General features: G+C 34.6%; 1 protein-coding gene across 1 annotated transcript in view; it reads right to left on the reverse strand.

The window, feature by feature from the left end:
* Positions 1–8,368: 8,368 nt before the first annotated feature.
* The window catches only part of LOC121370549 (wiskott-Aldrich syndrome protein family member 2-like), a 43,254-nt gene continuing 36,973 nt past the window's right edge, over positions 8,369–14,649 (reverse strand). The window contains exons 5-6 of the mRNA XM_041495855.1: positions 13,615–14,617; positions 8,369–11,832 (exon numbers count right to left, since the gene is read on the reverse strand). Of these exons, the coding sequence (XP_041351789.1) occupies positions 11,654–11,832; positions 13,615–14,617 (1,182 nt within the window). The 3' untranslated portion in view covers positions 8,369–11,653. The remainder of the gene's footprint in view (positions 11,833–13,614; positions 14,618–14,649) is intronic.

Here is a 14,649-nt window from a genome sequence, read left to right on the forward strand (position 1 = left end):
ATGAGCATCGATTTTGCACTACTTTCAACAACAAAAACGTTTTTTTGTTTAACGACACCACTGAAGCACACTGATTAAGTAATCATCGGCTATTGGATGTCTAACATTTGGTAATTCTGACAAGAGGAAACCTGCAACATTTCATTTCAACTTATTTTCATGCTTATATCCAATTAAGGTTCAAGCACGCTGTCCTGGGCACACATCTCGGCTATCTGAGCTGTCTGTCCAGGACAGTAGGTTAGTTGTTAGTTGGTTAGTGATTAGTGAGAGAAGAGCAGACCATTTGCTTGAGCTGGGGTGTTCGTTCGAACCCCTCCAGCCTATGACCCTGCATATACCACATTTGTCCAGTTGTTGTACACTGGTTAGTATGAGAGAAAAAAACAAATCAGTTGAATGGATCCACCAAGGTGGTTTGACCCTGAGACGCAAACACCTCAAGTGAGCACTCAACCGACTAAGCCAAATCCCACACCCTACTTTCAACAGTGCACACAACCTGAAATGTAGGATTCCAAAGAAAAGAAATCGGCACCAATAAAATACCGATCTAAGATTGGTTTATTAATTATGAAACATTTTTGGTGGGTGGTGGTGGTAGGATTATAAATACCATTAAGTGGTTCGAGTCATAAAAATAACAACGAAAAAAGCATAGTTTAAAAAAAAGCAGTTCATTTTATTGCCGAGAACCTGCTACACTGATTTTGTAAGAAGAAATTACAATAATACATGCAGTAGACATGAAAGTACATGTAAAGTGATAGACTTTGCAGTTATACAGCATCCGTATATGTACAGTCGACAATCAAGTCTTGTTTTATTTACAGAGAACAGAAACAAAAAGAGTCGTACAGCCTGCATATAGAACATGTAGACTTTAAATATATTACTAAATATATAGTTATATAATGTTGGGTAATGGCGAGGTTTGTTCAATAAAACAAAGCAGTATGTGGATCACATGACATAAGTTTTCATTCAAAGCTTTAAAAGAGCATTATTAAAATAATGATCATACTTCCTCTCTCTCTCTTTCAAAGTTGTCATCCTCAATCTTCAGTGAAATACACCAAAAACGTCCACATTGGTCACTATAATGGTGTCATTCTTCCGAAAACAGGATTCATTATTACTTTAAATAGTACCTGTACAATGAATTCTCTTAAGAATTTTTCTACTCTCCCCCCCCCCCCCCCCTAACCTCATACACCATCAATGCAAATACATATTACATGTATACCACACAGTAACCCAAGAATGAGATTAAAAAAAAACAATCGCTTTACTGCTTGAGCACAATGGTTGCAAAATACTAATTAAAGTTCAATTATTCCATAATATATATTATTTGCCGAATATATAATTTTTTGAAATTAACTATTTATTAAAATAGTTATTTAATCAACACATTTTAATATAAAATTTGTCGAATTGTGAATATTTTCTGGTTGGCTTAAAGTGATTTTATGGAGCTGAATTTTTAATGAACTACATGTACCAAATTTTTAAAACAGGATATAAGTTTATCATCCAATTTTTAAAAGGAAAGTAGTAAATTCTGCGAAACTGCAGAAAATGTATTTTCAATGTATTACAAAGATTTAATGATAAAGCTTATAAATTTGAATTTTAAGAAAAAAGTTATGTAGTATTTCAGTTCTATCACACATTACAGATTTTAAAATTATAACTTCTGGAGTATTAAACTATGGCATAAAAATGTACTGAAATTATTTGTGGTGTGCTGAAATGACATGGGGGGGAAAAAACCTATGAAATCAGAAATACAATTAACGTACACTTGAGTGTCATGGAGCAAGCAATACTGAAAACTGCATCTTGATTGTGTTAAATGTACATTGCAATCATCTGTGCCAATGTTGTAGTTGTCTGTGTCGATTAGTCTGCTTAATCACAGATAATATGTCAACATACAGACCGAAAATCATGAAGTTACAATTGCAATGGAGAACCACCCAGAACAGTTTTTTAAGTCTTAAGATACCAACTCAGACTTCATAAATGCCAACAGATGAACCCCAAAACCATAAGGTTTCAAAAGAAGCAATTACATTTGGTTCCCAAAAACATTGTGTAGTATTTCGGTCTAAATAAGTCAAAGTTTCTTGCTTAAAATAGTACCATACTTCCCTCACATCAAGTTGTGTGGAATTCATTGCAAAGTATATACACCTAGCAATCCACAACCCAATATTATCAAATTTAATTTGGAGAGAAAAAAAATGCTTGTGTTAATGATCGGCTGACATTTTCTGAATTGTAAAACATCCTGACGATTCAGCAGTATCCGTTTCTGGATTGAATTTGAGGAAAAAAAACTATCATCAAAATATTGGTGCATGTCAAATAGCTACGTAAAAACACACCACCTTATCTTCTCTAGACACCAGGACAACCACCATATGCACAGACATGAACATTCTAAGCAAGAAACTTTGTTTCAGCCTGAAATATCATAAAATATTTTTTGAGGAACATTTAAAAAAAAAAAAAAAAAAAAACTTCTCATCCATCTTGCTGCATTAAAAAAACATAATAATAATAAAATTTATTTAAAAATTAAAAACAGCTTAATTATGCACAAATTCTTGTTAATGGTTTTGGATGATATCAGATAGCAACATTCAAAAATATTCTGGAGATAAAAATATAAATTAACAGATGTGAAGACATTAATTACCACGACGAGAATTAAGTACAAACTTGTTAAAATGGCCACCTCCATTAAGCAGCCAGCAAAACCATTCTCCAAAATCATCCAATGGAGTATAAACAGACCCCACGCTGAATGGTGTATGCTGCTTGGGACACATTTCATTTCATTCTTTCTAGAGTCTGAACATGCACATTTTACATTACACAGAACAGCCAGTTTTGACAACTCTGGTGCCCTGTACATTCACTGTGGAAACTACAACTTGAGCATTGCACACACAAAAAACCCACACTGGTGGCGTGACATTCCTAACGCCTGTGATATAATGCTGATCGGTTTGTCCAAAATGGTATAACATCTTAAATGTACAACAGAGGACAAAATATAATTTTTACTACATTGGATGTCTTTCTTCTCCCGTTTTTCAATGATACACATACATACAATATTATTTCAAAGCACTTTTTGCTTTTCTTAAAAAAAAACTAAAATTACAATTCTTTACTGTATATATACATTATAAGTGAAACTGTTTAAACAGCCCCTTTGAACTACATTTCAGTGAATAAAATTATACTTTCAATCCTCAAATTACATCAAAGACATCAATGTTTCAGCTTTTACAAACTTTTAAAGACTATGACAAAACATAATTATTGTATGCTTTTTCAATCGACTAAGAAGTCAATTGGACAAAGACCATTGGCATATAAAAATATTAATAAAGAAATAAAGATTAACAGAACAGCATTCTTTAGATGCATGATCTAAAGATTATGTAAAGACATTTGACAGACTCGGAATATATATAATAAAATTATTAATTCTAAAAATATGAACAATTTTAACGGCTAAATATATGACTTATTCGTTGAAGTAATGATTCACCGGAATTCTGTGTTGAGTGAAAAACATCAAGGAAGAATTCAACATCCTGCATACTGCATGTGATAAAAATCATCCTGTATTGTTTAAAACATTTTGGGTGAAACAACATTTGTCAATTAACACTGCTTGATCATTTCAGTCACTCAACAAGCATGGTTTACACCTGTTAAAAGATTTCTTTTTTTTAAAGTACAATTTAGAAGCTTTAATTCGTTAATTCCTTGTATTTGATTTAGCAAGATAATTATTGACAAAAATTGATATGTTATAGAATGAAAAAAAGAAAAGAAAAGGTTTTGTTTGAATAACACCACCACTAGAGCACACTGACTTTTAATCATCTGCTATTGGATGTCAAACATTTAGCAATTTTGACAATGTTAGAGTGGAAACCCGTTACAATTTTCTATTAGCAGCAAGGGATCTTTTATATGCACCATCCCACAGACAGGATAGCACATACCATGGCCCTCGATATACCAGTTGTGGTACACTAGATGGAACGAGAAATAGCCTAATGGGCCCACTGACGGGGATCAATCCCAAACCAACCTTTATCTGTGTTTGCATCCCCCACACACACTTTTTCAATACTGTTCATAGGAAATCTAGCAGCTCACAAACTGCCTTCAATACAGATCTATCTTCCCTAATAAGAATTGATTGCAAATGTACGTGTTACAACATGTAACAGCATGGTGGCCTTCTCAGATCTGAAACGTGTTTGACCGTTCACATAAAACCAAATACATGTATATAACACCCCATACAGATAGCTTTTAAAATGTCAGCAACAGCCTCTTTCTGTCAAATACAATGGATGTCATTTTCGAACATTTGGAAAATTGGGGGGGGGGGGGGGGGGGGGGGGGGGGGGGGGGGGAACCCACCTCTTTGCCACATAAGACCAGCTACATGTACCTGTATGTTGTTTACATGTTTAATGACACAATTTGTAATTTTGTACCACAGGACAATTCAACGGATTATTATTTGTATATGTAGTTACTTGTGATAAAAATATATTGGTAAATGTCATCGACTATACTGTTTTATTTATATAGCAAATGACATGACCCAAATATATTCAGGCCATAGAATTTCAAATTTCATGTGAACGACTTCTTCAGTTCCGTGCCTTGGGAACTCATCAGAAACTCTTTTTAAAAAATAATACATACAGTGAAACCTCTCAAAACCGTACCCTCTGTAAAACGGAATTCCCCCAAAACCGGACGTTTTTCACGGTCCTTTTTTAAAACTCAGTACAGAAATTAACCTTTCTAAACTGGATACCTCTTAAAACCGGACATTTTACTTGGTCCCAAGGGTGTTCGGTTTAGAGGGGTTTCACTGTATTATTTTTGTTGAATAGTCGTATTCGATATAATAATCATGGGAAACGAAATTTCGGTTCCGTGATTTTACTGACACAGTAAACGGAAACGATCAGTTCCGTGAAATAACCCGAGGGTCTGTATTTTGAACAGGTGACAAGTTCACGTCATTCTCCAGCAATATCCCAAGTTAATTGTGTGCAGCAAAACCACACAACTTGGGATTTCTGAATGATTCACTATCTACTGTATTTATATATCAGTAAGTATTAGTTTAAGTTTGTCAAAAAGCGTATCCTATTAATACATGTGTGTATACGTATGTACAAATCTAGTTGTGATAGTTGGAAGTGCATGCATGTATGAATATTATGCACAATTTACAGATATACATGATGATACATCAAAGGTTAGTGGACCAATATGCTCACTGTGTTATTTCATGTTTACGAATACTAATATTTCTGTTGTAAAGAATTAACACAGAATGTCATGGTGACTGGCCATTTAGACTACTAATAACTAGCGACTGTAGCTATACTTTTGAACAAAAAGGGACACATAAATAACTGAAAGCTGGTTATATATCCAAAATAGCACAATGTATATATTGTTCACACAATTAATCAGCTAACTGACCTCAACAAAGTTTTAAATATTTTCTATTTTGGTGCACATGATGTTCATTTTACTGTTAAAAAAAAGTCACCCGCAAATACATTTGGAAGGCACATGATAAAATGCATCTGATTAATTGGAATAAAGATGGCAAATTAAAAAAAAATTAAATGTATCTGCCCAAAGTTCAGCCAGCAAACGTTTCGCTAACGTTCACAAACTATTTGATTGGTTCCTGAAGTGTTAATTTGGTTTACTGTGTAGCTTAAAAATTAGTCTAGCGAATGTTAGCGACGTAACCAAAGTTAAAACAGATGTTCATCTCAATGCATGTTCACACAATTTTTTATTTTTTTTAAAATCCTCTTTTTTTTGGGGGGGGGGGGGGGGGGGGGGGGGGGGGGGGGGGTGGGGGGGGGGGGGGGGGGGGGGGGGGGGGGGGGGGGGGGGGGGGGGTAATTATAAAAGAAAATTGGGATGTAAAATTCATAATCAATCCTGTGGCACCTGTGCTATCGAAAAAAAACCCACAGTAATAATAATAATAAAACAAATAAAAATAAAAAAAAGAGAAAAATTATTTAATATATTTTTAATTTTATTTATTTTTATTTTGCTTTGAGAAGAACATCTGTAAGTACAACTAAAAATGAGGTTCAACAGATCTAGGACGTACAGTTTGTAATAAACCGAACCAAACACAAACACTTAACAATGAGCATTCGGTGAGTAAAGAAATACTGTCATTTGTAATGTAATATTCATGCTTATCTAATTCTTTAAAATAAAACATATATCAAACTAATAAAATATTTTACATTTTTTTTTTTTTAATTCATTGTGATGAACATATATAGATGTAACAATAAGCCAAGTTTGATTGATTTAGGACTTTCAGTTTGTGACAAATTTGTGAAAACTTAATGTTGGAGCTAAATTCAAAAGTTGACACCATAGCCATTGGAAAAGTAATGTCTATCTTGCCTTCTTACTTTGTCATGGTGAGACAAAACCAGACTTAAGATAAAATACAGAAAATAATACCATCCCTTACTATGGATTTTGCTAAAGACAAAAGAAAACTATAATTCAAACCAAATTATTGTACATATATAATATTGTTACAAAAGTATTAAAGTTATTTTATTTTCTTGTTTTTCTTTAATGTCAAAAGGTATTTTATATATTAATTCCACTTCATAGCATATTGCCTACATGATTTCATGTATGAACTGTGTTCTGCATGCTTAATGTTGAAAGGAACAATGATATAACATTACAAGAATATATCTTGATTTTTACACTTTTCTTGTGTCCAAACTGAATGCAGTTAACATAATTTACCGGGTAAACATAAAACATCAAGTTTATGACCAAAATATTTTTTTTTTATTATAATGGCAAAACTAGGAAATCAACAGTAAATTATCATATTTAATTTACTTATTTTATACGTTATGTTGTTTACGTGAATAAAAGATGTTGTAATTGGTACATTAACAGTGTGGTCATGGTACCATTATGAATAATATGGCAAATACCTACCTAACTTAGTATTTGGCAAGTAATGTACACATACAGATAAGTGATGTACCGGTACACAATGTAACAGTAGACAATACAAGTGAACTAGGAAATGAATAAAATATGAACATAAACAACTGTACAGGGGGTTAGAATCTAACTATGGTATATAAATAATCAGCTATATATCAACAAAGTATTAATGAAGAAGAAATGCATTCTTACAACTCGTAGTTAAAGAAAAAAGGATGAAAAAAAGGGGAGAAAAAAAATAATAAAATCAACATAATTATTGCACTCATGCCATATAAACATTTTCACACACCCACACACAAACACATCCTATGTGATTTGCAAAGAAAGCTACTGCGAATAAAAACCATGTGAGTAGAACAGGTCGAAGACTATTATTCACTTAGAAAGTGTCCCCAAGTGTCAGAAATATGACAAAAGTTTTTGTAAAAATGTCCATGTTGAAATTTTTTCTCAAAATGACGTAAATGGAGATATCGTCTTTTGGAAATGAACTCTTGATATATTACCGATTCTTTTTTTATCGACAATTAGGGTTTAAGAGATCATTTGCCAAAATAGCACAACGTCAAAACGTTGCTTGTGAAAGACATAAAATTATTATATAAAACAACTGTCCAAAAAAAGTAAATCCCACATTTGTATAAGTCTCTATTTTAATGCCCCTGGAGACAAACTGAATTTGTTAAAAAAAAAATTGCCATATACCATAAATCATATTTTGGTAATTTGACCTAGTTCGAGGTGGGAGCAAATTGTGTATCAGACAGCAACTGTAAAACTGTTCATTTTAAATTAATCCGTTACCGAGTAACCAATGAACTGAGACAACAAAACCTTTAAGATGGGGTTCCTTAAAATCTGCTTGTAATGGATGCAGATGAAAGAGAAAACGGCTGATAATATCAAATATCACTGAAACAGACTTGTCCCTTAACACAAGAACAAAAGATTTTCTAAGTACAAAGTACACAGGTTAATGAACAGTCCAACAGCAAAGTACAGATCACCAAGTTTTGAATTATAAACAATTAAAAAAGATGAGTGGTCTATCATTCCACAGCATCACAAACTTACTTGTGAAATCAAGCTTTAATTAAAGGGACAGACCCTAGTTTGTAAACATTAAGGCATATTTTCCAGTTAGAACCGTTTATGATCACTGAAATCAAACATTATTTTTATTTTATTGTTTAGATTATCCATTTCCGTACGACCGAAGTGCATCTGGTCATCCTGGTGTTTCTATTTTGTATTTTTCATATCTTTAAAACCGCACGTGCGTCAGAGAAGTAACGATTATGGAGTCACGTTTTAGTCTATTTTTAAGAGTATTTCAACATCACAGATTCTTGTTTCACTCTGTTGTATCCAAATTTGTTACAGGTTTGTAAATTAACCAAACTTAGTATCCATTATTACGGGTTGACACTAGGGTCTAGGTGAAAAATATGTCTTAGTGTTAAAAAACTAGGGTCTGTCCCTTTAAGAACACAATCATTATAAACCTCGAGGGCTTGACTGTTGTAACAGTATGTTAATGTCACACAATTCAATAAATTAAACTACATGTATCTACCGAAACCTAAAATGTATGTCCCTGATGGCTTTACCAGATTTATTGGAACGTTTATACCGGTACTAAAATATCTGATCAAACTCAGATTGAATTGTGGAAGCATTATTGGAATGAATCAAATATTTGATCACACACGTTGTGGCAGCTCAGTATGTACTGACAAATGAATAAAACTTTCATCACTGGTTGTTGACTGAATCATAATAAGGGCAGCGAATTTCATGGGGGAGTCTTGGATGTGTATAACCCGAGCATTAATGACATTCTACAATTTTTAAAGGAAGAAAAAAAGTTACTTGTATTTATTTCATTTAAAAAACCCACAAAACCACCCCCACACACAAAACTTCAAAGACTAAAATTTCAAGACGAATTACATCTCATAATGTATATTTTTATGTATATAGAACTACTGCATCAGTCTGTTGAAACTCATACCCATATTAAAAAAAGTGATCTAATTTGACTCGAATTCACATCAATAAACTCACATGAAGGTTCATCCACTTCAAACTCACAAGTTTCTCTAAACACCCACACAACTCACAGACAGACACAGACACATACATATGTACGTACATACATACGTGAATTTCTTCTGCCTCAAACTCACTCTCTCATATCAAATTTTATCTGCATCAAACTATCATCCATGAGCTCACGTTTATCTGCCACAAACTCGCACCAATTATCAACTCAAATCTGCACACTCATATGCACATGAACATCTATACTCTTTCATACTATCAACATTAAAATATCTGGTGTGATTGTAATATACATAAAACTTTAAACATTATAATTATCTTAAGATAAAACATCCAACACAATCTCCATGTGGCTACCAGGAGTTAATAATGTGTAGCCCTCGTTCTTTTAAGCCTAGAGGCAAGGCTTAAAAGGTGTGATAGCTTATTCTAAAGATGCATCCATCCAATTAAATGAGATTCTCTCCTAAATCCATAAAACGTTTGTTCAATTATTATTTTCAAATCGGCCAAGAACCTCCGATGAAAGAGAACTGTATCATAAATTTTCTGAACCTTTTGATCCACGCTTTTGATGTTGTGAGCCCAGTTTAAAATATAAAAATAACCAGCACGATAGGCCTAATAGAAGCAGACGTACTTGCACCAATGCCACCAAAGTGTTCTGTAAAAATTTTTGTTAACAATTATACTCTTGAAATAAAACGTAAGTCTCCTTTCCAACAAAACTACTACTTAAGACTTTTGATTTTTATATCACTGTATTTAGTCCAACGGTGGTAATAAAAAAAAAAAAATTAAATACATTATTTCAAAGGCATAGCGCCCATTACGCACGTGCATAACGCAAAACAAATCCGGGAATTGGTAGTAATTAAGTCTCCCCAATAAAGCGGCACTTGTAATGCTAAAAACATTTCTGGCTACGCTCCTGTTATTTTGCACAAGTAAATATTTTTCATTTATCTTCAGATTTTGTTTGTAAAATTATTAATGATTCCTAGGCACTAGAGTTAGTTTCTTAAATAAATAATTAAATTATTTTCTCCTTTTAGTACATCTGCATATAAATAAAAGACACTTACCCGATAGTGTGCAAAATAATGTGTTTTAATTTTTCTTCTAATTTAGTATGTCTGCATCGTCGGCAAGAAGTTTAGTTTGTTTTGTTTAACGACACCACTGGAGCACATTTTTTTAATCATCGTCAGTAAGAAGAATGAAGTACAAACTCCTTATTAATACCTTTCATATGCAATGCAAAACTAGCTTATAAATAACTTGACATTATAAATAGATTCACTTTTTAAAACCTTTTTAAAGTAATGACATACTAGCACGTGAATAATCGACTACACATTAGACACAGTAAATGCAGTCCATGGGTCTTGCACTTTAAAATTCAACTCGTTTTTTCCAACTAGCAGCAAGGAATCTCTTAATATGTATTTTTTTCACACAAAGACAAAGACAATATAGAACATAGCCTTCGATTTACCGTCTGCTCTTTTGAAACAAAAATGCAACTGGTGGATGTAAACCGTAACATGATGCAAGTACTCTTAGCCATGTAGCAAATGTAATTTCCTTTTGATTGATTTTTCAAGACTGGTTTCTTCTTCTTTTTTTTTGAGGGGGGGGGGGGGGGGGGGGGGGGGTGGGGGGTTGGAGGGTAGACCTCTCCTAATTTTCACGCAATTACCCCACTACTTTTCTCCCCATTCCAAAGCATGTATTACTTAAATATAGAAATTAAATACAGTGAACTGGTATAGAATATGATATGGGTTTTTTTTCTCACAATTAATAATTAAAAAACCCCAAATAATGAGATTATATAATGTATGAATAAAATATGAACTCCCCATCACTGACCATGTTTGTCAGTATTTGTGACTAATATACTGAACAGATCTACAAAATCCCTACGCACCATAGACAAAAATAAAAAGCTGTATGTAACCAAATATTATGAGAAAATGCTGCTGTGCAACATGTCATACTATGCTTATGCCAACACATACAGCACATCACTTCATTCACACTCGGCTACACAATTGGTCTCTGGTCAACAAAATTCATTTGATTACTAAAACACGGTAACTGAACTGCTTAACTTGGTACACAATCTGTAATGCCCAATATACAATAATTTAAAAAAAGCAATAAAAAAAACAAAAAAAAGATAAAAAAAAGGAGCTCTTAATGTCAATATAAAAACTAATTATTTCACAAAACCATTTTCTTCGATTACCCTATCACAAAATAACTAAATAATTAAAGGGTGTATTCAGATGAGGAAATTCTTAGCCAGACATGCAGATAAAAATGCAGAAAGATAAATTATCAGCCTCTTGATGTGTGTGTGTTTTTCTCTCTCTCTCTCTCTCTCTCATTTTCATCCAGTCTGCAAGCTAGCTGTATTTCGTTAGTGCTGGATGAACAGACCGCCGTCCCTGGAATACTTGAAATAATCACAATACTATATTTTATTATAAAGACATCAGTCGGTATCCCAGTCATTGTCCGAGTCGTTATCACCACTGTCGTCATCACTCTCCTCTATAACTTTGCGCCGCAACTCTATCGCTCTGTCCATCATCGCTTGCACGTCTATCCTGCCTGCAGGTGTGCGCTTCTGTTCCTCTTTCCGGTTTTCTACTCGGCGTAATTTTTTATTCCCTGCAAAAAACAAAAAAACACAGAAAAGATCAAATACATTGGTTAAAATAATATATAGGGCCGAATTTACAAATCCCATTTTAGACTTAGAATGTGTAACTACATAGAGGATTCGTCATGAGTATTTTTTAACATGGAAAATATCAATCGAGTCTATGTTAATCGGTATTTCTCGAGGCTCTGCCGAGACAAATACCGATTAACTAGATAAGGTTGATATTTTACATATTAAAAAACACAAGTAGCAAATTCTGTTAATTCTTCTAAAATAACATTTTAATTCTATGTTCAGTAAATCACAGTACTAAAGTCTCCGCCATCGGTAATATGACGTCATCACGATTAGCACAAATTAATTTGACATCACGCATTTTGAAAACATTGCGCTCGGGTACACAGGTCTTATTGGCTTGTAAGCAAATGACCCATCCACAGCAACACATTACCTAGAGACCTTGCAAATTTGCATACCATTATTAACCGGGTTAATACACTAAAATTATCACATGGGTTTATGACATGGATATCATGGGCAAGTTATAGGATAAATACATTTATTTACTATTCTTAAACACCTGCATTTGAGAAAAACAGGCTTCATAAATTTGGCCCATACTGTAAAAAAGAAATGCAAATATACTGATGTCCAAAAGAAACTATACCAATACCCCGAGAGACTACAGAAACCCCCCCCTCCCCAAAATATGTTGCATTGTTTAAAACATATATATTCATTAGAGTGGTGCTTTGGCATGTAGTAGACAAAATCTCATTCCATAAAAGCAGAAAGATATTTTAACCACCGTTTTATTTCCATTATCCTAATTATAAAGGAAATGAAATAAATTTTTCTTGATATAGTTTCTTTTGGACATCAGTATATTACATAGTGTATATTTGCATTATAAAAATTAAAAGGAGTAATTAGAATGGAAAAATGTGCATAAGACATTAATAATTTCCAAAGACACAAAAACTAATGGGCTTAAAACTGAATAATTTAAAGTAAACAAAACTAAATTAATATTTGCATATCTTCTGTTTTTCAGTGCAGTACATCATGCAATCAAAACAAAACCCGGTAAATTAACTATGAGCTGGTGATTAGTAGGCAAGATAAACATGAGTACCGGTACATAAATATATCCCAAACCAGTCTCCACTGAAAGTGTTTTTGTCAATAATTTCAATTTTAACTTGACACAATTCATCTTCATTTCTGTCCAATGTATAAATTGGTTTCAATATTTCCTGTGTAAAAAAAACACCTAATACTAATAGAGAGAGACTTGCATTCAAGGAATACACAATTTACAAGACACATTTTTGTATACACAGGGCTAAAGCTGGACAAAACTAATTATTAGCAATTTAGTGAATCTGGTAGAAAAATATTTAGCCAAATAAAAGTTTCAATAGGCCAAACGATCTATAATAAAATTTTAAGTTTCTTTAAAGAAATTTAATCAGTACACCTCAGGCAACTAAACAATTTCTCCTGCAATGTGATGAAAAAACAGTACAGTAAATTAATGTGTTTCCAATGGCAAACATTATGCTGGGTACAGGTGGCCATCCCAGGTGGCCGAATGAATTCTGAGAGTGTGCATGCGGCAATCCAAATGGTGGGACATCTGCAAAAAGACATGCCACTTTTGAACTGGCTGTTTGTTTGACAAATAATAAGAAAATATATTTGCCAAATTCAATTTACATTTACATTTAGCAATTAAGCAAATAACAGCTGAGACCCTGTACAAACATTCAGTTCTTGCTACTTACAATCTCCTTTTCTAATCTCTGCTAACAGTTCATTTCTTTCATCCACAGCTTTAGGCTTGGCAGCTTCGACGGTGGAGTTTGATGTCAATGTACTTCCTCCTGATGATATAGACGTGGAATCAGAAGGATTAAGTAGTGAGCCATTTAGCATTGGAGGGGGAGGTGGTGGAGGTGGCGGGGGAGATGGTGCCTTGTAGTTCATTTGATGGTCGAAAGGTGGGGGCGGGGATGGAGGAGGGGGCATAGAGTCGTGGCTCCCTGGGGTGTCTGGGGTGTGATTCGAAGTCGGAGAAGGTGGGGGTGGAGGCAGCTCGCTGTTCTCGGATACTCTCTGTGGACTCGAAGAATATGATGGCTGGCGTGCTGGTGAATTTCTCTGAGAGCCGCGCCCACGATTCGGAGAGCCCATTACGTCCACATTGTTAAATATTTGATTATTTCGTGGCTGCACGTAGGCTGCCACAGGATTAGGCGGCAGGTCTACAACTTCTGGTGGCGGCGGCGGAGGTGGCGGCAGGCTCTGCCGGACGGGGCTCTGCCGCATTCCTGGAGGTGGGGCTGGCGGAGGTTGCGACGGCCTGTTCTGGGGACTGCCCACTTTCCCCACAGAATGGTGATACCCAGTCTGATCAATGTGTTCGATCTGTTCACTGTGAACGTGATCGGGTATAGAGTTCTCTCGCGGGTACGGCCCGTTCATCTGGTTATTGGAAGACCGGTTTGTTGCTGGTTGTACGTGATTCGGATAATGGTTGGTCATGCTAGCCCTGTCCACGTGGGCCTGGCCGTGCTGTGAGTTCTCGACAGGCAGCGTCTCGGGTCGGTTCGACTGTCTGCCGTCAGTGTTCGAGAAGTGCTTGCCTTCTTCCTGGTGTTTCTGCTGTTTCATCTTTGCTTCATCGGGAGTGTCGACAAACTCTATGCCAACTTTCATCTTTTCCCATTTGTCCTTAGTGGCAGTTTTCGGCTGTCGAATCTGTCTGCCTGCAGTGGGATGGGGTTTCTACAAAAAAAATTAAAAATTTAAATAAGAGA

Source organism: Gigantopelta aegis, chromosome 4 (assembly GCF_016097555.1).
Source record: "Gigantopelta aegis isolate Gae_Host chromosome 4, Gae_host_genome, whole genome shotgun sequence".
Lineage (NCBI taxonomy): Eukaryota > Metazoa > Mollusca > Gastropoda > Neomphalida > Peltospiridae > Gigantopelta > Gigantopelta aegis.